This window comes from Cervus elaphus, chromosome 8 (genome assembly GCF_910594005.1).
Source record: "Cervus elaphus chromosome 8, mCerEla1.1, whole genome shotgun sequence".
In the NCBI taxonomy this organism is placed as follows: domain Eukaryota; kingdom Metazoa; phylum Chordata; class Mammalia; order Artiodactyla; family Cervidae; genus Cervus; species Cervus elaphus.
Window position 1 is genome coordinate 947806 of NC_057822.1, and position 23466 is coordinate 971271.

At 54.1% G+C, this 23466-nt stretch overlaps 1 protein-coding gene across 2 annotated transcripts in view; it reads left to right on the top strand.

Moving 5' to 3' along the window:
- The window catches only part of PADI1 (peptidyl arginine deiminase 1), a 41731-nt gene that overhangs the window by 12819 nt on the left and 5446 nt on the right, over nucleotides 1-23466 (top strand). Inside the window, exons 2-13 of one of the 2 annotated variants that reach the window (XM_043908943.1) lie at nucleotides 5104-5284; nucleotides 6363-6435; nucleotides 7053-7114; nucleotides 8479-8596; nucleotides 8677-8802; nucleotides 10982-11154; nucleotides 11299-11402; nucleotides 12373-12496; nucleotides 12856-12963; nucleotides 14718-14869; nucleotides 19713-19860; nucleotides 20655-20748. In XM_043908943.1, the coding sequence (XP_043764878.1) occupies nucleotides 5104-5284; nucleotides 6363-6435; nucleotides 7053-7114; nucleotides 8479-8596; nucleotides 8677-8802; nucleotides 10982-11154; nucleotides 11299-11402; nucleotides 12373-12496; nucleotides 12856-12963; nucleotides 14718-14869; nucleotides 19713-19860; nucleotides 20655-20748 (1463 nt within the window). The remainder of the gene's footprint in view (nucleotides 1-5103; nucleotides 5285-6362; nucleotides 6436-7052; nucleotides 7115-8478; nucleotides 8597-8676; nucleotides 8803-10981; nucleotides 11155-11298; nucleotides 11403-12372; nucleotides 12497-12855; nucleotides 12964-14717; nucleotides 14870-19712; nucleotides 19861-20654; nucleotides 20749-23466) is intronic. The other variant, XM_043908944.1, reaches the window with a different exon arrangement.

A 23466-nucleotide genomic window follows, 5' to 3' on the forward strand; every position in this document is an offset into this window, starting at 1 on the left:
TTGCCATGAAGTGATGGGACCTGATGCCATGATCTTCATTTTTTGAATGTTGAATTTTAAACAAGCTTTTCCACTCTCCTCTTTCACCCTCATCAAGAGGCTCTTTAGTTCCTCTTCACTTTCTGCCATTAGGGTGGTATCATCTGAATATCTGAGGCTGTTGATATTTCTCCTGGCAATCTTGATTCCAGCTTGTGATTCATCCAGCCTGGCATTTTGCATGATGTTCTTTGCATAGAAGTTAAATAAACAAGGCGACAGTATCCAGCCTAGTCATACTCCTTTCCCAATTTTAAATCAGTCCATTGTTCCATGCCCAGTTCTGTTACATTTGGACCTGCATACAGGTTTCTCAGGAGGCAGGCAAGGTGGTCTAGTATTCCCATGTCTTGAAGAATTTTCCACAGTTTGTTGTGATTCACACAGTCAAAGGCTTTAGTATAGACAATGAAGCAGAGTAGCTATTTTCCTGGAATTTCCTTACTTTCTTAATGATCCAACAAATGTTGGCAATTTGATCTCTGGTTCCTCTGCCTTTTGTAAACCCAGCTTGTACACCTTCAGCTCAGGCACTGCTGAAGCCTAGCTTGAAGGATTTTGAGCATTTCCTTGCTAGCATGTGAAATGAACTCTAGTTTGAACATTCTTTGGCATTGCCTGTCCTTGAGATTGGAATGAAAACTGACTTTTTCCAGTCCTGTGGCCACTAATGAGTTTTCCAAATTTTCTGACACATTGAGTGCAACACTCTAAAGCATCACCTTTTAGGATTTGAAATAGCTCAGCTGGAATTTCATCACCTCCACAAGCTTTGTTCTTAGTAATGCTTCCTAAGGCCCACTTGACTTCATACTTCACAAGCTATCTATTTTATAGATAGTACTGTGTATATATAAATGCTGGTCTCTTAGTTTGTCCCACCTTCCCCTTCTTCCCCTGAGGTCCACAGGTCCATTCTCTAAGTCAGCATTTCTATCCCTGCCCTGCAGATAGGTTCATGTGTACCAGTTTTTCTAGATTCCATATTTAAGGGTTAATATACACTAGTTGTTTTTCTCTGACTTACTTCACTTTGTATGACATCACTACAGATGACCTGATTTCATCCTTTTTATGGCTGTATAATATTCCATTGTGTATATGTACCACATCTTCTTGATCCATTCATCTGTCAATGAACATTTAGATTGCTTCCATGTTCTGGCTATTGTAAACAGTGCAGCAGAGAACCTTGGGGTACATGTGTCTTTTTGAGTTATGGTTTCTCAGGGTATATGCCCAGCAGTGGGATTGCTGGGTCATATGATAGTTCATTTTTTAGCTTTTTAAGGTAACTCCATACTGTTCTCCAAATGACTGTATCAATTTACATTCACACCAACAAGTTTGCAAGAGGGTTCCCTTTTCGCCACACTCTCTCCAGCATTTATTGTTTGTAGATTTTTTTGATGATGGCCATTCTGACTGGTGTGAGATGGTACTTCATCGTAGTTTTGATTTGCATTTCTCTAGTAGTTAGCGATATTAAGCATCTTTTCAGGTGCCTATTGGCCATCTGTATTTCTTCTTTGGAGAAATGTCTATCTTAGGTCTTCTGTTGATTTTTCAATTGGGTTGCTTGCTTTTTTTGTTGTTGAGCTTTATGAGTTGCCTGTATATTTTCAAAATTAAGCCCTTGTTGGTTGCACCATTTGCAAATATTTTCTCCCGTTCTGTAGGCTATCTTTTCGTTTTTGTTTGTGCTTTCCTTTGTTGCAAAAGCGTATAAGTTTGGTTAGGTCCCGTTTGTTCACTTTTGTTTTTATTTCTGTTGTCTTGGGAGATTGACCTAAGAAAACATGCGTACGATTTATTTCAGGGAATGTTTTGTCCGTGATCTCATCTGGACTTTTGTGGTGTCCTGTCTTGTGTGTGAGCCTTAAGCCATTTTGAGTTTTTGTGTAAGGTGAGCGGGTGTGTTCTGTTTCACTGAAAGGTTTTAAAGACAAAGAGTGAGGGAAAGGGTTGTAGGGTGTGTGATCGTGGACGTTCTTGTGATTGGCTGGTGGTGAGGTAATCAGGAGTCAGCCTCATCAGCCTTCTGGGTCTACGTGCTTGTGGGCAGCATACAATTAACTTCTTCCCCCTGGTGGGGGCTTCAGTATCTGCAAAACAATTCCAGGGTATGGCTCAGAATATTATCTATAGATTTTGAGGAGGAACTAAAGGTCCTTAAATTTTTGAGTGGCTAAACTATTATTTTGTCTTGTTTGGCTGTTTTCCTTTGTTTCTGCATTTTCTCGATTTCCTGGTTAAATTTTTTCTTTGGAACTCAAGGAAAGCCTAGGAGGCTAGAGTTTTATTACGAGTGAGAGGCAGGTGGAGGATGTGGAGGAGGGCGGGGAAGTCTGTTCAGGAGGGTCCACAGGGTCCTGCTTGGTTACCGTTCCACGTGCCCAGGTTGTCTCGTCCTCATCCATGAAACAAGGGCTTCCTGTACGTCTTGCCCACAGCCAGGCCCCGCACTGGGTGCTGAGATGACCACAGTTTTGGTGAATGTAGAACGGGAAAGGTCCCTGCATCCTAGGGGGAGAAATGGGAGAGAGACCACAGGGAAATGCATGAGATAAACGTGGCATGTCAGGTGACAAGTGCCACGGGCTGAAATGAGGTGCAGCCGGCTCGTGCGGTTAGGGGATGTGGGGCCCACAGTGCCTCCCACGAGCCCCCGCCTTAAACAGGGCAGTCAGGGCGCCTCTGGGAAAGAGCTGAGGCACTGAGCCCCCGGGACGCTCCCGGCCGAACGTTCCGAATGCAGAGAACCCAAGTGCAAAGGCAGGTGAAGCGTCGCCCGTGCTCCGCAACAAGGGAAGCTCCTGCAAGGAGAGATGCCCACGCCACAGTCAGAGCAGCCCCCGCTCACAGCAACTAGGGAAGAGCCCATCAATAGCAAAGACCCAGCACAGCCAAAGATAGTAAAGAGCCAGGGCCCAGTACAACCAGAAAAGTGCACGGTCACCCCGGTGGAAGGCTGTGAGCCCCCCCAGGAAGGCGAGAACGGCGGCAGCACGAGCTTTTCGCAGCGTGGTAGGACGCCTCCCCGAGGGCGCCAAAGGGAGGTTTACAAACCTGTTGTCAAACACAGCCATTAGTTAAAACTAAACTGTATGTTGCTTGCTTGTTCAGTTGCTCCGTTGTGTCCGACTCTTTGCAGCCCCATGGATTGTAGCCCGCCAGGCTCCTCTGTCCATGGGATTTCCCAGGCAAGAATACTGGGGTGGGTTGCCATGCCCTCCTGCAGGGGATCTTCCTGACCCAGGGATCGAACCCTTGTCTGTTGCATCTCCTGCATTGGCAGGTGGATTCTTTATCACTGAGCCACCTGGGAAGCCTCCACCACTGTTTTAAATACAGTTTATTTAACAGTAATAACAAGAGAAGCCACCACCAGGAGAAGCCTGAGCACTGAATGAAGACCTAGCGGAACCAAAAATGCAAAAATTTTAAAAAGACGATGGCAGCGATTTCCCTGGTGGTTCAGTGGTGAAAATTCTGTGCTCCCAATACAGGGGGTAGATCTGCTTCCTGGTCAGGGAACTAATATCCTGCATGCCGCCAAATTTTTTTAAAAAATCAATCAAAAAATAAATGGTCAGTACTTTAAAAAAAAAAAGATAAAAAATACTTAACATGCATCTGTTTCCAAATATTTTGCTGCATCCTGCCATCACCTCTGTTCCACCAGCATTTCTCTGTCTGGTAGGAGAGTGGTATGTAGGGGCCTCTTTTGCATCTCTTTGCAACTCTGGGTTCAATGATGTTGCGATGATAACTTGAAACTGACCTTAGTGGGAGTGTTTACACCAGGGAAGTTGGCGGTCTACAAATCAGGACTCCATTTGTTGTTTTATTGATGAAGACAAGGTGAATAACACAGATTAAGTTTGGTGTCTATAGCTGTTGCGCTGAGATTAACATAAAACTGTGAGGAGGTGCTCGTCCGGGACCTTCTGATGAAGGGACAGTGTCTCCATTGCCTCGGTTTCTTCTTCCTCTCGAGCACAGATGAGAAAACCCATCAGCCTTCACACCACATGCGCTTATGACTGTGAATTTAGGACAGCTTCTTTATCGGGGAAAGAATGAGCAGATCGGGTGCAGCTCCGTGTGTGGAGTCATGATGGAGCTGCAGCCATCGTAGGCTCCTGTCAGGAGGTGGGTGGCCTCACTGAGAAGGTGACATTTGAGCCCTGAAGAGGGTAAGGGAGGGAGCCTTGTGGGATCTGCAGGAAAAGCATTTTCTGCAGAGGGAACAGCCAGTGCAAAGGCCCTGAGGCGGGACAGCCCGGCAGCTTCAGGGACCATCGGGAAGGTCAGTGAGGCCTGAGCAGAGTGAGTGGGGAAGAGCAGGCCCGGGGGGGGGGTTGTTGCTGCAGGTGGGGCAGGGTTGACCAGGAGGGGCGTCGTGTGCCATCCGAGACGATGCTGTGCGTGGCTGGGGCCAGCGCTTCTGAGCTTAGAAGAGCGTGCTCTGTTTGTTGGGGAACAGACTGGAGTGAGCACAGGCGGGCCCAGGAAGCCGTCTAGCACTCTAGGGGGCCAGGGACGGCAGTGGAGGACGTGAGAGGTGGGTTTCCCATTGGGTTGGAGAGATTGGAAGCATCGGAACTGGAAGTTTCAGGAGAGGGGTGGGGTTGGGGTTGCCCAGAGGGGTTCCGTCTCTGCTCTCTGGAGTTTCAGGGGCCGCTATGGGAGCAGAAGCGTTGAACACAATGACTTGGCATCTCCCCCAGGCCCTTCTGTCCGCCTCTGCCCAGGGTTCCGTTCTAGGTCCGCGGAAAGAACTCTGCCCCTGAGACGAAACTCCACAGCCTTGCTCTGCTTTGAGCCCTTTGTGATGCAGACAGGGAGACTGAGGCCAGGGGGTGATGGGCTCGGGGCAGGTCACGTGGGCAACGGTGGAGAGCTGGGATGGGGCCCCGGGGCCTGACCGGGTTGGTCTCCTGGCCAGAGGCACCCCCCACGCCCCACCCCCGCCATGGGGGGCTGTCTGCATCCCCTGGCAGCCCCACTCCCCCTTGCTGGTCTCTTCTGAGCCACGGACGCTCCCCTTTCTCCTGTCAGCGATGTGCCCAAGGGCGCTGAGAACTTTGAGGTCTCTGGGAGCTCCGGGGTGAAGATCTTCATAGCCTATGACCCAGCGCGGGTGACAGAGCCCACGGGCAGGGCCCACTGGCCCCTGGATGCCAGCGTGGACGTGGTCATATCCGTGGACGCAGCCAGTAAGGCTTTAAACGACCTCAAGGTAAGAGGCCCTTCTCCGCAGGTCAGAGCCCCAGACAAAGCACACCCCATTCACACACCGCCCTAGTCAGCCAGCCCTGCAAGGCTCCGACGCCCAAATCCACACACACGACACATCCCGAAACAAGCCCATAGACACCTAAGCCTGTAAACCCACCCGACATGCCAACATCCACACACAGCAGGAATGAATACTCCCGTAAAGGCACAGCCTGCCTGATCGCCCCTTCAAGTTCACAGACACCCCCTTGGGTCCCAGCTCCACACCGACCCCGAACAAGCCCCGCCCACTCCCGTGCAGACAGGCGTCCTCAGCAAGAGCCACGCGCGTGCGCACATACACGCATGCATCGGACATAGGTGCATACCTGGATGCACGCGTGTCTCCCACCTAAGGAAGCAGGAAACCTCTTTCACAGACGACACGACACCTTCTCACTCGCCCCCAGGCGCCTGCCACACACGCAGTGACCCCAGACTCACTGATCAGCTTTTTCTCCAGGGACACGGGGAAGCTGAGGGCCGTGCAGCTGTTGAGAGCAGGGCCCCGGAGCTCAGACCCCCTGAGCGCCGCCTACTGGGCCAGCCTGGGGGCTCTCTGAGAGGCCCAGGTTGAGCCCTTTGCATGGACTGTGGGCCGTGTGAGCATGGGCTGCGATCGTGGGGTGGGAAGGGTCGTTGTTCCCATTTTACAGGTGAAGAAACTGAGGCTTAGGGAGACTGAGTACCTTGCCTGAGTCACTGGTGACGGCCACCCCTTCCCGCATTCTTTCTCCCTGGCCTCTCCACGGACGCCTAAGGGTCCGGCTGTCCCCGGGGTCCGCCCCCACCCTGTCTGGCCCTCCTGGCCCCTCAGCCGAGCCCTGGGCCCCAGGGAGGCACCTGCTCTCTCCAGGTGGAGAAAGTGGCTCTGGATCCGGGCGCAGAGCCCGTGGGCCCCGGGCCTTCGCCAGCAGGGAGCAGCCGGGGCCCCCACCCCCCCATCTACACAGGGCCGCTGGGGTGTCCCCTCCGCCCCCTGCCTCAGCCATCCCCGCAGGGCTGGCCGGGCCCACTCAGGGCTGACGGTGTCCCCGCAGGTGAAGATCTCCTACTTCGGGCAGCCGGCGGGCGGGGCCCTGGGCCACAGCGTGCTCTACCTCACGGGTGCAGGTAAGTCCCGCCTCCGGGCCTCCACGCGTCCCTGCCCTTTCCCCTCCACGCTGGCTGCTTGAGGGTCTTAGGGAGGCCCAGGGCCATCTTCCTTCTCCACCGAGGAGCTTGGCTCCTTCAGAGGCCATCCATCTGCTCCAGACCCCCAGGACTGGAGCCCCAGCTGTGCTTACAGCCACAGCGACCTAGAAACTGCACGGCCCTTGGGTCTCCAGCCAGACCACAACAGGCTTCCTCCATCCAGAGTCCCGGAGCCTCAAGGCTCGTCACTAAACATGCAGAGCCGCACGCTACCTTCAGCCAGACCCTGGGCAGCGACCCTAACAGCAGAGCCAGCAGCTGGAATCTCAGGCCTCGTCCTGGCCTCCAGAGTCAGGGCCCCCAAGGGTTAGCAATTCAGGGCATGCAGATGAGTGAGAAAGTCAAGAGCCCAAGGCTTGGGTCCCTCAAAAGCCAGAGCCACAGGGGCGGGCCTCCCGGGCATTGGGCATGGTCCCCAGAACAGGGCTGCCTGGTTCTCCTGGGCTTGGGGGAGGGTCAAAGCTTGCCCCAACCTGGACACTATGGTGAGACGGGGGACCGGGGAGCTCAGGTAACCCCTCCCCATCTCTTTTCAGACATCTCCCTCGACGCGGACACTGGCCGCACAGGCAAGGTGAAAAGGACCCAAGGCGACAAGGTGGGCCTCCTCCAGCTATCCCAAGACGGCGGGGTCAACAGGCAGACCTGGGGGTGGTCCGGGGGGGGCTCTGCCTCCAGAAGGGTGACGGATTCCTGGACTCTGTGTATCCAGCAGTGTGGGGAGGCCATCTGAGGACTCCCCATCAGCGTGAGAGGGCCTGACACTGTGTGATCAGCATGCTGTGTGACTCCTGGAAAACAGCCTACCCTCTCTGGTCTCTAGTGCCACCTCACACCTGGGATCTTTTGCTTGAGGACTTTTCTATTTCCTGGGCTGTATTTGGACCCCTAAGCATGATAGGTGCTTCTTAAAAGGTTGTCAAGTGACTGAATGAAGGCTTCTGGTAGAGGAGGCTGCATGGACTACCCTGGTTAGATTCTGAAGAGAGAGAGAGGGAAGGTGGGGTGGGCCCCGGGCATTATCCCACAGCAAATGTCTGAAGACTATCCTGGGAGGGTAGAAAGTAAGATTTGTGGGGAAGGACCCCAGGGAGGACGCCTGCCTCACACACACGACTTTGTGGACAAGATGGGGCAGGACTGCCAAGGATGGATGTGCAGGTTGCGCACTGCACAAGGTTGCTGAGCAAGGTAGCGAGTGCGGCCTGAGACACAAACCATGTCTTGGGCCCTGATACAGTGAGGTAGCTACCCGAAGAGGTGGACAAGAGTGCTATGTAGGTTAGCAGTGGTCCTGTGAGGTCACCCAGACCCAAGTTTGAATCCCACCTCTGTGACTTAGAGTTCACCTCCCCAGAGCCTCCTTCCCCTCTTCTGTAAATGGGGAGAATAAACTCTGACTTGCAGAGGCTGGTGGGAATAAAGCAGAGGCAGATCAGGAAGAGCTTTGATTACAGAGGCCGGACTCCAGCCATCTTCCCCACCTGTCAGCTCCATCCTTCTTGCAGGGCCTGCAGGATCACAAGTGAACATCAGAGACCACTGGGACAGGCCCCAGGAGAGGACTGGGATGGGGAGAGAATCCCAGCAGTTCTCTAGCCCTCTCAAGGTCAGGGCAAGGCAGTCTCGGTCCCCCAGGCAGGGCCAAAACTCAAAAGACTGGCAGAGGCCATTTCTGGGCCTGGCACTGCCCCCTTCCTGTTGCAGTGTGATGGCTGGGCGGGGCTGCTGTGTACAGTTGTTCAGGATGTTCACTGCCCAAGCGTGGAGTGACTCTGGGTCTGGAGAGCTGGAGCTCCAGTCCCCAAGTCTATTAAATCTATTATCCCTCTTTAAATCTTCAAGTAAACCTGGAATACAGAAGTCTCCAAGTTAACAAAGCAGACAGCTCTAGCCATGTCCAGAACCCCTTCCTAGAGACTCCTGGGTCCCACTGACCCTAAGGCCTCTTGTTTTGCACAGAAAAGCTGGCGCTGGGGCCCTGAGGGCTACGGGGCTATCCTGATGGTGAACTGTGACCGGGACAGTCTCCGGTCCACGGAGATGGACCTCACCAACACCCAGCTAACCTCGCTGGATGGTGAGTAACAGAGGATGGGGCTGTCCAGGATGACGGTGTGGGGCAGCGCGGGGCTGCCTCATGGGGACCACTCTCTCCAGACCTGCAGGACATGTCCCCAGTGGTGCTGACCTGCGATGCCCCTGATGAGCTCTTTGACAGCTACAAGCTGGTCTTGAATGTGCCACTTTCTGATTCCAAAAGAATGAGGGTCTTCTGCACCCGGGGTAAGTGGCCTGGAGGGGCCTCTTCCCTCCCTACTCCAGGCTCTGCTTCCCAAATCATTTCTTTCTTCTCTTATCCACATCTCTCCATTCTTCCATCATCATTCTGTAATTCTCACTACCACTTAAAAGCAGCCACAGCATCACGACAGGATCCATGGACCAAGGAAAAGGGTCCCAAGCTAGACCCATTTTACAGAGGGGAAAACTGAGGCTCAGACATGTGAATTCACTGCCCTAAGTTCACACAACCAGTTGGGAGTGGAGCAGGCATTCCAAGTCAGTCTCTTGGGCACCAAAGCCGCTCTTCTTTACCCGGCCCTGGCCCTCCCCCCGACCCCATCCCTCCTCTGGTGAGTCAGTACAGAATGAGTTCTCAGTGCTGACAAGTGCCGTCCGGGCTGTGTGAGGTGGGGGCAGGGATCAGCAAAGCCAAGGCCCAGCCTTGCCTTTGGAATCCAGTTATTCTGCCAGAGAGTTTATTAATCAAACGCTGTGGCTTAGAACAAAACAAAACCCATCCTTAACCCTGAGGTGACCTTACTCATTTTTATAAATAGCAAGAGACCTTCCTACCTCTTCCTTCTTCCTCTTCACTCTCTGTTCAAACTGACTCAGAATTCATTGCAGCTAAATTCCAGCAGGAGCCATAATGCTTCTTCTCTGCACCAGGGGTGGAAAGTTAGGGAGGGGTCTGGCTTGGAAATACTTACTTTGATTGCAGAACATAAGCTCCATCTCCATAGGTGAGCTGACAAGCCTTTCTGCTCTAAGAACATGCTAGGGTGCCACTTCCCAGATGACCCTCCGTGGGCGGGGAAAGGAGACGGGCCAGAACTGCTAAGTGCCAGGAGCTTTGTTTAAAAAATTGACATGACATTCACAGTACATAAAAGTAACCATTTTCAAGTAAACAATTTAACTACATTCCCTGGTGGCTCCGCAGGTAAAGAATCTGCCTGCAATGCAGGAGACCTGGGCTTAATCCTCGGTTGGGAAGATGCTCTGGAGAATGGAAAGGCTACCCACTCCAGTATTCTGGCCTGGAGAATTGCATGGACAGAGGAGCCTGATGGGCTACAGTCCATGGGGTCACAGGAGAGTCGGACACGCCTGAGCGACTAGACAACGACAGTCCCAACCCCCAACCCCATCTCTGTGCTGTGAGTGCTCGCTAGCTCAGGCGTGTCCGACTCTCTGTGACCCCGTGGACTGTAGCCTGCCAGGCTCCTCCGTCCATGGGATTCTGCAGGCCAGAATACTGGAGGGGGTTGCCATGCCCTCCTCCAGGGGACCTTCCTGACCCAGGGATGGAACCCACGTCTCTTACGTCTCCTGAGTTGACAAGGTGGGTTCCTTACTACTAGCGCCACCCACGCCCCAGCCCTAGGCAACCGGCAATCTCCTTTCTGCCCCATGGACGCATCTCCTTCAAATGGAACCATACAATACTTGCCTTTTGCGTCAAGCTTCTTTCACGTAGTATGATGTCCTCAAGGTTCGTCTGTGCTGTGGCATGCATCAGACCTACACCCCTTTCTATGGGTGAAGGACACACTAGCACATGGATACACTGCATTTGTTTGCTTCCCTGGTGGCTCAGACGGTAAAGCGTCTGCCTACAATGTGGGAGACCCGGGTTAGGTCCCTGGGTCGGGAAAATCCTCTGGAGAAGGAAATGGCAACCCACTCCAGTATTCTTGCCTGGAAAACCCCATGGATGGAGGAGCATGGTGGGCTACAGTCCATGGGGTCGCACAGAGTCTGACACGACTGAGTGACTTGACTTTCTTTCACATTTGGTTTATCCATTCATCGGTTGATGGACATTTGGGTTGTGTCCACCTTTGGGGCCAGCTGCTTTTATTTCCTTGTCCGATGTAAAGCTTGCACCGCCTTCATGAGAAATGTTAGCCCATTTTACAGATGAGGAACTGAGGCTCAGAGAGGCTGAGTCGTTGAGCTGAGGTCACACAGCTAGCACGTGACACTGCTGGAGAGGAGCCCGAGTCGCCCTAGTGCAGCGTGGCTCTGCCCCTGCGTTCCCGGGCTCAGGCTTCCTGTCCCAAGCCCCCACACCCCTGCGTCAGCGCTGGGCAGCCGAAGTTTCGGTGATCGTGAGTGCCCCGGCTATCACATAACTGCGCCAGCCTTGCCTCCGTGCTGACTCGGGTCTCCCTAGGTGGGAATTCCCTCCTGGACTATGAGCAGGTGCTGGGGCCCCAGCACCCGTCGTACAAAGTGGCCCGTCAGCCCGGGGAGCGGAAGATCCGCCTCTATGTGGAGGGGCTCAGCTTTCCCGACGCCGATTTCTCGGGGCTGGTCTCCCTCAGCGTCAGCCTGGTGGACACCAAGGTAGGTGCAGTGCCGGGGGCGGAGACGGGGTCGGGGAGCTTCAGGGCCCAGCGGAGGCCCCAGGGCTGGGAGGCCGGGGGCCGGGGCTCCTGAGGCCCGATGGGGCTCCCTGCGGGGCCCACTGAGTCCCCATTCTCCCCCCAGACTCTGCCCGAGGTGCCCCTCTTCACAGACACCGTGGCCTTCCGCGTGGCCCCCTGGATCATGACCCCCAACACCCAGCCCCCCCTGGAGCTATATGTGTGCAGGTGAGGTCTCACGCTCCCTCGGCTCTCCCGCTACCCCTGGACTCCCAGAGGCAGGAACAGAGCGCGGGACCCGGCTTGCTTCTGCATGCTCAGCGGCCGGACTCCCCGAGGGCCCCCAGGGGCACACTTGGGTACAGGCCAGCGGTGAGCTGGCTGGGCCATCAGCCCGCCTGCTCTGAGCAGCCAAGGCCCCAGCTGCGGTCGCCGGCTCCAGCTCCAGCTCCCCATCCTTACCCTGCCCTGCCTGCAGCAGTCCCGGGACATCCTGGGTTTATTCCAGGCAGAGGGGCCAGGCCCTGTTCAGGTTCCTGGGGGCGGCAGGAGACCCAGCCTCCCTCTGACGGGGCTGTGCCCCTGGGCCTGCAGAGCGCGTGAGAATTCAGCTTCCAGGACCGTCTGTGAGCCCTGGCCCCACCCGGGTCCCTGGTCCTTCTGCCATGTCTCAGGATCCTCGTCAAGCCCCTGGATGGGCAGGGCAGCCAGGGCTGGCAAGGCTACAGGGCCCTGCAGAGGAGGTCAGACCACCGGAAAGGGCCGTAGACGACTTGGAGCTTAAGTCAGAAGGAAGGCTGTGGTCAGACAGGTTTGCTCTGCTGGCCTGGCTCAGGTGTTCAGACGGGAGGGGGCTCTTTCTCTGCCTTTGCTCACTCGCCTTTGATGAGGCCAGTCGTGAGAGGCGGGAGGAAACGGGCTCCTCCCCCTTACTATCGCCGTGACCGTGACCGGTGAGACTGTCCCCGGACCCCTCAGCAGGGCCCCGCACCTGCCCGCCCCCCCGTCACTCCCGCCTGATGAGATCTGGAGACGCGGTCCGCCTCTGTCAGTCGCCCACGAGCCTCTCCAGCGCGGGGACTGTGTCTGGAGCCGCGGGCGGACCGGGGCCCAGCAAGGACGGCACTCAGGCCCCTGCGTCCACCCCCAAGGCTGCCGTCCGCAGCCCCGCCTCCCTGCCCTCCCCTGTGTTTTGCAGTGTCCTAGACGCTCATGGCTCGAATGAGAAGTTTCTCAATGACATGTCCGATCTGGCGCTGAGAGCCAGCTGCACGCTGATGGTCTGCCCTCGGGTTGAGAACCGAAATGACCGCTGGATCCAGGTGGGCGAGGAGCAGCTCCGGGAGCCGGGGGCAGCCCAAGCTCCGTCCCCCACCCCGGCTTAGGGGAGCGGCCTCTGCGGCTCTCGCCCGGCTCCCTAGAGAAGCTGGGCCAGGCGCAAGGACTCGGGGTGGGCGCGCGGCCTGGGAGAGCCCTCCTTCTCCCACTGCTGCCTCACTAGGCCTCTCCTGCTTCCCTCCAGGGGCTCTGGCCCAGGCAGAGCCCTCCCCCGGCTGGGTCCCTGGGGGACCTCCTGCCCACTCGAGGCCTCGGGGAGGATCTAGCCCTGGGCCTGGGGTGCTAGCCCCTTCTCAATGCGAGACCGAGGCGGTCACAGTGGCCTTTTCTCTTGCCCTCCCAGGATGAGATGGAGTTTGGCTACACTGAGGCCCCGCACAAAGCCTTCCCCGTGGTCTTCGACTCCCCCCGAAACAGAGGCCTGAAGGATTTTCCTTACAAGAGGATACTGGTATGCGGCCAAGGGCAGAGTGCGGACGCCGTGGGTGCCTGCCCCGTGGGGCCCACTGCTCAGGCTTGCCTGGCCCTAGTCCTTCAGGGGCTGTGAAGGACGCAGGAGGTGGGCTCTGGCGAGTGGGGAGTTAGGGGGAGGCTTGGGGAGCAGTATGTAGATGAAATGCCAATCACCCCTGTTCTGGGAGGGGCCCTGGTCTCCCCCCAGGGGCTGTGAACAGAGGAGTCGGCTCCGGGGAGACCAAACTGCCCTTTGGGGGGAACGCATCCCTAGTGACCCTCACAGCTCTTGCTTTGTGCTGGGGCCCCTCTCCGGTAACGGGTGTTTTCTGAACACCTACCACGTGCCAGGCCCCACGCTGCCTGCTGGGCACAGGAGGGCGGCAAGAGCCGCTCCAGAGACCATGCCCTGAGTTCCAGGCCCTCCCCCCAGCTTCTCACAGCTGCTCATTTAATCCACACACACTCCTGTGAATGAGTACTATTATCATTCCTACTATTATCATTCCCTCTTTACTGAGGCCCAAGAGTTAAGCAACTTACTCGAGGCCACACAGCTAGGTAGCAGGGACACCAAAATGTAGAACCAGAGGGGGCTCCTCCACGGCCCCTGCTCTTGACGGCTGGGCTAAACCGCCTTCCGAGGGGGTCCCTGCCCCAGAGTGCCTGTCTCCGCCTGTTTGCTGGTGTCCCCGCCCCCCCCACCGCCAGGACAATGTTGGGTCTGGGTGGTAGCTCCACTAGGGATGCCCAGGAGCTCCTGGCCACACAGAGCAGGGATCCTGAGGGGTCAGAGGTGAGTCCCCGGGAGGTGACCGTGCGTCCTGCAGGCTGAGTCTGCATCAACGCCAAGTCCTGGGCCTGACCCCAAGTCCTGGGCTTGACCCCGCCGTGGTATCTTCCACTGATCTCTGCTCTCCCCTGCTGGCTCAGACAGTACAAACTCTGCCTGCAATACAGGAGCTGCAGGTTCGATCCCTGGGTTGGGAAGATCCCCTGGAGGAGGGCATGGCAACCCACTCCAGTATTCTTGCCTGAAGAATCCCATGAACAGAGGAGCCTGGTGGGCTATATACTCCATTGGGTTGCAAAGAGTCGGTCGTGACTGAGTGACTAACACTTTCTGCTCTGTCTTTATCATTCCCTTTCTTCTACTTCCTTTAGGTTTAATTTGCCGTTCTTTCCCTAGCTGGAAATGGAAACAAAGATTTTTTCAACCCTTTCTCTTCCTAATGTGTTTAGAGTTGTGTCATTCCCAGGAAACGCTGTTTACTGGCATGCCCGTGGGTTTTAACCTCCTGCGTGCTTATTACCTTTCACTTCAAAATACGGTGTAATCTCCTCTTTGATTTCTTCTTTGGCCCATGGGTTCTTTAGAAGTGCGTTGTCTCATTTCCAAACATTTGAGATTTTCTACTTATGGTTCTGTTATTGGCTTGGGTATTGCTCACCAAGTGGAATTTACTTTTTAAATCTTTTTATTTTCTATTGGAGAATAGTTGATGAACAGTGTTGTGTTCATTTCAGGCGTGCAGCAAAATGACTCAGGCACATGCATGAATCTATTGTTTTTTCGGGGCGGGAGGTGTGGGCTTTAATAGCACAACTCTCAGGGCACTGGGAGACTTCATATAAATCAAATAGGCGGTAGATTCCCGCAGGAGCACCACCCGCCCCTGACCCCAAGAGCTGTCTTCCTGTTCTAACTGACCCCTCCTTCGGGGGGGGTGGATTTTACCAATTCTCCCCTAGGGTCCTGACTTTGGATATGTAACCCGGGAAATCCAGTTCACTGGTGTCTCTGGCCTTGACTCCTTCGGCAACCTGGACGTCAGCCCGCCAGTCACGGTGGAGGGCAAGGAGTACCCTCTGGGCCGGATCCTCATCGGCAGCTGCCTCCCCAAGTGAGAAGCCAGGGAGAAGGGGAGGGCACGGGGGTGGGGGGCTCTGGGGGAGCCCCGGGGCATGCGAGGCGGCATCTACCCCCCACTCATGAGAAGCCAGGGCCAGGTTGGGGGAGGCACGGGGGGGCCCCGGGGCATGCAAGGCGGCATCTACCCCCCCACCCCCACCATAGACACAGACACAGCTCTCCAGTCTGAGTAGTGGTCCTAACTTCCTGCATGGACTCCTAGAATCAAAGACTCAGAGGACTAGAATCTTAGATCGGAAAGCTCACAGAATCTTTGGAAGAAACAAACTAGTGGCCCACAGTCTTCTGACCTGCCTAGAATTTTATGGGCATAATTAGTCACCAGCATTGTTGCTGTTTAGTTGCCCAGTGGTGTCCAACTCTTTGTGACCCTGTGGACTGTAGCCCGCCAGGATCCTCTGTCTGTAGAATTTCCCAGGCAAGAACACTGGAGTGGGTCACCAGTTCCTTCTCCAGGACATCTTCCTGACCCAGGGATTGAACCCCAGCCTCCTACGTTGGTAGGCGGGTTCTTTACCACTGAGCCAGTGGGGAAGCCCAGTGGCCAACATTAAATATATAAAAATATATATAAGGAGCCTTCATATAAAAAGCAGATTTCTGGCTGCTTTTGAAACATCAGAAGAGCAAGGAGGTGATGTGTAATCCAGCACAGAAGTAGGAACGGATGCTTTGACGTCTCTGGAGAGGAGATAAAATAACTGTTGTCCTAACAACAGCTGGAAGGGGTGCAGGCAGCGCCACGTGGCTGCAGTCAGGATGCCCAGGTGACAGAGGTGATCTGATGGGTCGCACCCTGGGCAGCTGTCATCGAGCAGGAAACAAGGTATTTAGGGTTTGGGGCTCCAGACAGATGACAGTGTCTGCCAAATCCCCTTGAGAGGGTCCCCACCCAGCCTGCGGGCAGTTGAAGAACGGGGTGTGTAGCCCAGGGATCCCAGTGTAAGCCCCTGCTTCCTGCCTAAAGACGCAGCCCACCGCAGGCCCCGGAGGCTGCCTTTCCCTGGGTGTGGGGCTGGCATGGAGCCCAGGCGTGCCCCAGCTTGCCGCTCCAAGCCCTGGCTGTCTGGTCTGGAGCCTGGAGCAGCCTCACGTGGTGAGGGAAGGTCACCCAGCCTCAGATGGTGCCCTTGGCAGCCTCAGTATTCTGGGTCAGGTGAGCCTTCCCGGTGCCAGCCCAGGTATGAGGCTGGTGCCCAGGCTGGGTGCCCAGGCCGAGGTTGGCCAGGACCGGAGGAGTGCATTCACCTTGCTGGTGGCTCATGCCCAGACTGCCCTGGGGCCGGATGCTGCCCACAGCCCTGGGCGCAGAAGGCCCCGGACGTCTGGGCAGTCATTCTGTGCTTCCCAGAGGGGTCCGAGGGGCCAGCGCACAGGCTCTGAACATCCCGTGGGTCTGGGTGAGTCCTGGCTCTGCCACTCACTGGCCACATGATTTGGGGCACATCACCTGACCGGTGCCTACCACAGGGCCTGGCACCTCGTGGGTGCTTGATTAATTCATTTAAAAGTATTTATTATATGCCTACTATGTGCAGGGCTTCCCTGGTGGCTCAGTGGTGAAGAATCTGCCTGCAGTGTAGGAGATACATTCTATCCCCGGGTGGGGAAGATTCCCTGGAGCAGAAAATGGCAACCCAACCCAGCATTCCTGCCTGGGAAATCCCATGGACAGAGGAGCCTGGCGGGCTACAGTCTGTGGGGTTGCAGAGAGTCAGACAGGACTTAGCGACTTAACAACTATGTGTCAGGCACTGTTGAAGGTACTGGGGATAAATCAGGTACATTATTAAATGAACAAATTATTCTACTTCATTCCTCAGTTTCCTCATCAGTGAAATGGGCTTATAAAAAAAAAATCCCTGTCCTAGCTATATAATAGCTGTTCCTGGGGATAAAAGGACTCAGGTTAACCACCTGCCAAATGCTTAGATATTATTTAGCTGGACCCTTAGCAGTGGATCTGCCTTGAAGCAGGTTGGAACTCAATGGATCAAAGTTATTGATCACCTACATGCCATGAACATGGTGCTTTACCCAGATTACACCCATTAATTCTTGCAACAGCCTTATGAGGTTGGGATGACTATGATCCCTATTTTACAGATGAGAAAGTTGAGGTTTAGATAAGAGAAGTGAACACACTCATTCATGCATGCATCTGTCAATTCAAGAAATATGTATTGAGACTTCTTATATGCCAGGTCTGAGGCCCAGTGCTGGAGATAAAAGAAATGTTCTAGAAACTCCCAGACCCAGAGCAAGGACCCAGATAGGAAGATGCAGCACATTTGGGTCCCACTCCATTTGCCGTCGTGTTGAAAACCAGGAGCAAAGCTCTTGGTGGATCGACGGGGCCCTGAGGCTCAAGAGAGGGACAGCCACCGCTCAGGACCACACAGCAAGTCAGCCAAATAGTCAGAAATCAGATTTCCGCTTTGGACCCCAAATTAAAATTTAACTCCAGGCTGCTGTCCTGTTTCTGTCTTGGCTTCTGACCTTAGCAGTGCACAAAACGGACAACCTACATGCAGCCTAGCAGAGAGAAACAGACAATAAGCCACCATGATAAATAAGTGAATCAAATACAGTTTGTGAGAGAGAAGAAGCATTGGTGAGAGGCTGGCATTTCCCTGAAGGAAACGAGACGTTAAAGATGTAGCTGTTTGATCTGAAAGAGACACGTGCACCCCAATGTTCATCGCAGCACTGTTTATAATAGCCAGGACATGGAAGCAACCTAGATGCCCATCAGCAGACGAATGGATAAGGAAGCTGTGGTGTATATGTACCATGGTACATATACACCATGGAATGTTACTCAGCCGTTAAAAAGAATTCATTTGAATCAGTTCTAATGAAATGGATGAAACTGGAGCCCATTATACAGAGTGAAGTAAGCCAGAAAGATAAAGAACATTACAGCATACTAACACATATATATGGAATTTAGAAAGATGGTAATGATAACCCTATATGCAAAACAGAAAAAGAGACACAGATGTACAGAACAGACTTTTGGACTCCGTGGGAAAAGGCGAGGGTGGGATGTTTCGAGAGAACAGCATGTATATTATCTATGGTGAAACAGACCACCGGCCCAGGTGGGATGCATGAGACAGGTGCTCCGGCCTGGTGCACTGGGGGGACCCAGGGGAATCGGGTCGGGGGGGAGGTGGGAGGGGGGATCGGGATGGGGAACACATGTAAATCCATGGCTGATTCATGTCAATGTATGACAAAACCCACTGCAATATTGCGAAGTGGTTAGCCTCCAACTAATAAAAATAATTGAAAAAAAAATAAATAAAGGCCATGAACTAGTGCCTCTTGGCTGAAAATAAATAAATAAATAAATAAATAAATAAAACAGATCTAAGGAATACAAAAAAAAAAAAGGATGTGGCTATTTGGGAGGGGAATGTACAAGGGAGTGCAAACGGTGAGTGCAAAGGCCCTGAGGCGGGGATGTGCTGGAGACATCAGAGGACCAGCAAGGAGGCCGGGGGGTGGAGCAGAGTGAACGGCGGGTGTGGGGGTGAGGTCAGAGGGCGTGGCCAGAGTCCGGATCATGACCTGGACCTGCTATTTGTACGGACCTCACAGGGTCATCACGGGGATTAGATGAGTGGGAGGCGCCTTGGGCAGACGCGCAGCAGGTGCTCAGCAGAGGCCCTCTCCTCTCCTACCCTGGGTTCGCCACGCTCTGCACCTCACATTTCAAAGATCTTGGGGCAATCCTGCCTCCTGGCGGCAGCTCTGATGTGACTCAGAGACTGGGTCTGATGCTTCCTAGAGCGGGTGTCATCTGGCCCACCCCCAGCCACCAGGCAGAAGGCTGCGGAGTCTGGAGGAGGGTCAGGCTCAGGTTAGGGTTCTGCCACCCTTCCCCCTGATTTGTTTCTGATTCCTGCTTTCTGCTCATGAATAATTTCTGAAGTCTCATTCCTCTCCACCATCTCACTGTTTTTAAAGAGGTTTTTTTAAGATTGCCAACACTATATTAAGATAATAGAAATACAGGAAAAACATTTTCCATGTTCCCATCCCCCAAATCAAATCAATGTCGTCATGTGTCACTGCAGGTTGGGTCTCGATTCCAGTTCTGCCGATGACGCATTCGAGTTGTGTAGACTGTGGACTCTTACACAGCTGTCCAAAAGACTTAACAACACTCACAAATATGTTTGAGCATCTGTTCTATAAGAGGGGCTAGGGATACAGGGAAACACAGGCTTTTCGGGAGCTTAGTGAGACGCCAGACAGCAAACGAGACGTCAAGTACGCCAAATAGTACAAGTTCTATAAAGCAAAATAGAGCTAGGGAATGAGTGGAAGGGTCGTTGCCATTTCCAAAGTCCACGTAGAACAAGAAGGCAACCCTGGAGTTAAACGTGAAGAAAGTGAGAGACCGGCAACAAGGGGCCACGCTGGACTAGGCGGGGAGGCGGGGAGGTTCCCCAGGCTCTGGTCATCCTGGGAACCAACGGCTGAGCGCCTTGGTGAAGAGCTGACCCTCCCTGCATCTCGGGAGCTGAGATGAGGGTCTTCAGTCCCATTCGGCAGAGGGAGGGCTCTCGTTTGAGTCTGTTTTGTGGGCAGGGGAGAGTACCTCGGGGTGAGGGAGGGACAGACTCTCGTGTGGTGCTCAGGACGGACAGTTCCTGGAAGCAGCTGGAGACGGGGGCCGGGACGCGGGGACCGAAGAGGCCCGTTCAGAGGGCTGAGGGAGGCCGGGGCGGGGCGGGGCTCGGGCGGGGCCTGCAGCGTGCTGGCGCACGGCGGGCACAGGACACCTTGCTCTCTCGCCCCGGCAGGTCCAGCGGGCGGCGCATGGCCAAGGTGGTGCGGGACTTCCTGGGTGCCCAGCAGGTGCAGGCGCCCGTGGAGGTCTACTCCGACTGGCTCTCCGTGGGTCACGTGGACGAGTTCCTCAGCTTCGTGCCCACCTCCGACCAAAAGGTAAGTGCCCCCTCCTCCTGCCTGAGCCACCCCGCCCCACCCTGACCCGATGGGGCGGGGTAAGGCAAGGCCACCTGAAACTAGCTCATGACCTCTGTCCATAGGAAGCCTGGGGTCAGACGCCCTTTGGGCCAGGTGGTGTTCATGGGGCGGGCTTCCTGGAGGAGGTCAGGGCCCAGGTCAGCAGGGCACTCGTTTTCTGATGATTCATGTACTCATTTTTCACACTTCCTGGGTATTTGCTCTGATCCAAACCTCTCAGCCAAGACCCGGGAATGACACTGGTAATAGTTGGTAACATTCACTGAGCACGTATGAGGTGTACATGTCTTAATGTGTTTGATCCTCTAGCAACCCAAGAAGTAGGTGCTCTTATCATTGCCCCCATAGAAACCGAGATTCAAGAGGGTAGTTAACTAGCAGGGTGAGATTTCCAGATGGCAGGCTCTGGACCAACATGTCAGACACTCACTTCCTCACGGAGGTGACCAAGGAGGGCACAGCCCACGGTGGGCAGGCAGCCGGGAGGGGAGGCCTCCTAGTGACCAGGGGTGGAGTTTCCTGGTGGACAAAATGGGGAAGGGCTTCCAGGCAAGGAGAAGGTCACGGACAAAGGTCTGGAAGTGTGGCGTGGCTTGGAGGATCGGAACCTCAGACAGTACTCTGTGGCTGGTGGGGGCGATGGACAGGGGACGCCATGTGCAGTGTGGCTTCAGGACCCAGGCCCCTCCTGAGTCGGGGGCTCATGCCTCAGGGGGGGACCTATCCACCGAACCACTCTTCCTCTGTGCCAGGGCTTCCGGCTTCTCCTGGCCAGCCCCAGCGCGTGCCTCAAGCTGTTCCAAGAGAAGAGAGATGAGGGCTACGGGGAAGCAGCCCAGTTTGACGGTGAGTGCCAGCGAGCCCATTTCCCCACCAGACCCTGGCATCTGGCTGCCAGCCCTGGGCACCGCTGATGCCCGTCACGGCCAAGCTGGGCTTACAGGCCCTTTGTCTGCCAGCCCTCAGCTCAGAGTCCATCACTGATCTTCCCAGCACCCTCTTATGGGAGCAAAAGATGGGGGCTCTCCCTTGCTTGGGCCGGGGATGGAAACCAACGGGCCCGTGGCTTGCCCCAGGCACGGAGGCCCCCTCCGACGCGGGGCTGCTCCAGGCCACACCCCAGGAGGAGAAAGAAGCAGGAAGCCGTGGGCTCTCCCTCGTGCCTGTCTGCAGACACTTCCGCCCTCCTGCCCAGGCAGATCATCCGCCCTCTTCTCTGTATCCCTGCCACGGAGGAGGAAACAGGCTCAGAGAGAAGCGGCTTGCCCAGTTATGCAGCAGGGAGGGGGAGAGGCGCAGAGCCAGGAGGGTGCTGGGGGCCGCTCTGTGGACCCCCTCTGCAGACCTAGTCGGCCCCCTGAGCATCTCCGCCTTCGCCGACATGGATCAGTGTTCTTACCTGGGGCGTGGAGCATTGGAAGGGATGTGGCACAGTTCAGCAAGGACAGGTCTGGATTCAGAGCCTGGCCTTCCGCTTGCTGACTCTGGGATCAAGGATGCATTGTGAACCTCCCAGTGCCTGTTTCCCCTTTCTGAATGCAGAGTGATAACCAACCCGATCCAGGATTGTTGTAACCATCAGTCAATAATAAATATAATAGGAGGCCCAGAGCATGGTGGGTGCTCAGTAATGGTAGCTGTATTATAATTATTAGGCTTCCCAGGTGGCGCTAGTGGTAAAGTAGATGCCTGCCAATGTAGGAGATGTAAGAACCATGGGTTCGATCCCTGGGTCGGGAAGATCACCTGGAGGGCATGGCAGTTCACTCCAGTATTCTTGCCTGGAGATTCCCATGGACAGAGGAGCCTGGAGGGCTATAGTCCATAGAGTCGCAAAGAGTTAGACATGACTGAAGCAAAATTCTTAGGAAGCATCGCTATGAACAAGGCTAGTGGAGGTGATGGAATTCCAGTTGAGTTATTTCAAATCCTTAAAGATGATGCTGTGAAAGTGCTGCACTCAATATGCCAACAAATTTGGAAAACTCAACAGTGGCCACAGGACTGGAAAAGGTCAGTTTTCATTCCAATCCCAAAGAAAGGCAATGCCAAAGAGTGCTCAAACTACCGCACAATTGCACTCATCTCACACGCTAGTAAAGTAATGCTCAAAATTCTCCAAGCCAGGCTTCAGCAACACATGAACCGTGAACTTCCAGATGTTCAAGCTGGTTTTAGAAAAGGCAGAGGAACCAGAGATCAAATTGCTAACATCTGCTGGATCATTGAAAAAGCAAGAGAGTTCCTGAAAAAGCAAGAGAGTTCCAGAAAAACATCTATTTCTGTTTTATTGATTATGCCAAAGCCTTTGTGTGGATCACAATAAACTGTGGAAAATTCTGAAAGAGATGGGAATACCAGACCACCTGACCTGCCTCTTGAGAAACCTGTATGCAGGTCAGAAAGCAACAGTTAGAACTGGACATGGAGCAACAGACTGGTTCCAAATAGGAAAAGGAGTACATCAAGGCTGTATATTGTCACACTGCTTATTTAGCTTATCTACAGAGTGCATCATGAGAAACGCTGGGCTGGAAGAAGCACAAGCTGGAATCAAGATTGCCAGGAGAAATATCAATGACCTCAGATATGCAGATGACACCACCCTTATGGCAGAAAGTGAAGAAGAACTAAAAAGCCTCTTGATGAAAGTGAAAGAGGAGAGTGAAAAAGTTGGCTTAAAGCTCAACATTCAGAAAACTAAGATCGGTCCCATCACTTCATGGCAAATAGATGGGAAAACAGTGGAAACAGTGGCTGAGTTTATTTTTCTGGGCTCCAAAATCACTGCAGATGGTGATTGCAGCCATGAAATTAAAAGACACTTACTCCTTGGAAGGAAAGTTATGACCAACCTAGACAGCATATTAAAAAGCAGAGACATTACTTTGTCAACAGTGGTCCGTCTAGTCAAGAATATGGTTTTTCCAGTGGTCATGTATGGATGTGAGACTTGAACTATGAAGAAAGCTGAGCGCCGAAGAATTGATGCTTTTGAACTGTGGTGTTGGAAAAGACTCTTGAGAGTCCCTTGGACTGCAAGGAGATCCGACCAGTCCATCCTAAAGGAAATCAGTCCTGGGTGTTCATTGGAGGGACTGATGCTGAAGCTGAAACTCCAATACTTTGGTCACCTGATGCAAAGAGCTGACCCATTTGAAAAGACCCTTATGCTGGGAAAGATTGAAGGCGGGAGGAGAAGGGGACGACAGAGGATGAGATGGCTGGATGGCATCACCGACTGGATGGACAGGAGTTTGAGTAAACTCCGGGAGTTGGTGATGGACAGGGAGGCCTGGCGTGCTGCGGTTCATGGGGTCACAAAGAGTAGGACAGGACTGAGCGACTGAACTGAACTGAACTGAAGCAAAGCTTAGCATGAACACACATTGCAATTATTAGGCCCTCCCTGAGCTCAGGAGTCCTTTCCCAAGGAGCTTATAATCCATCACCAGGATTTACTTGCAGCCAAACCTTGGTCCCATCAGGGTTTTGAATTCCTGGCTTTCTTGGTCCTAGCTTCAGACCCTGGGGCTGGGGGTGGAAGAAGCTTTGTGGCCCAAT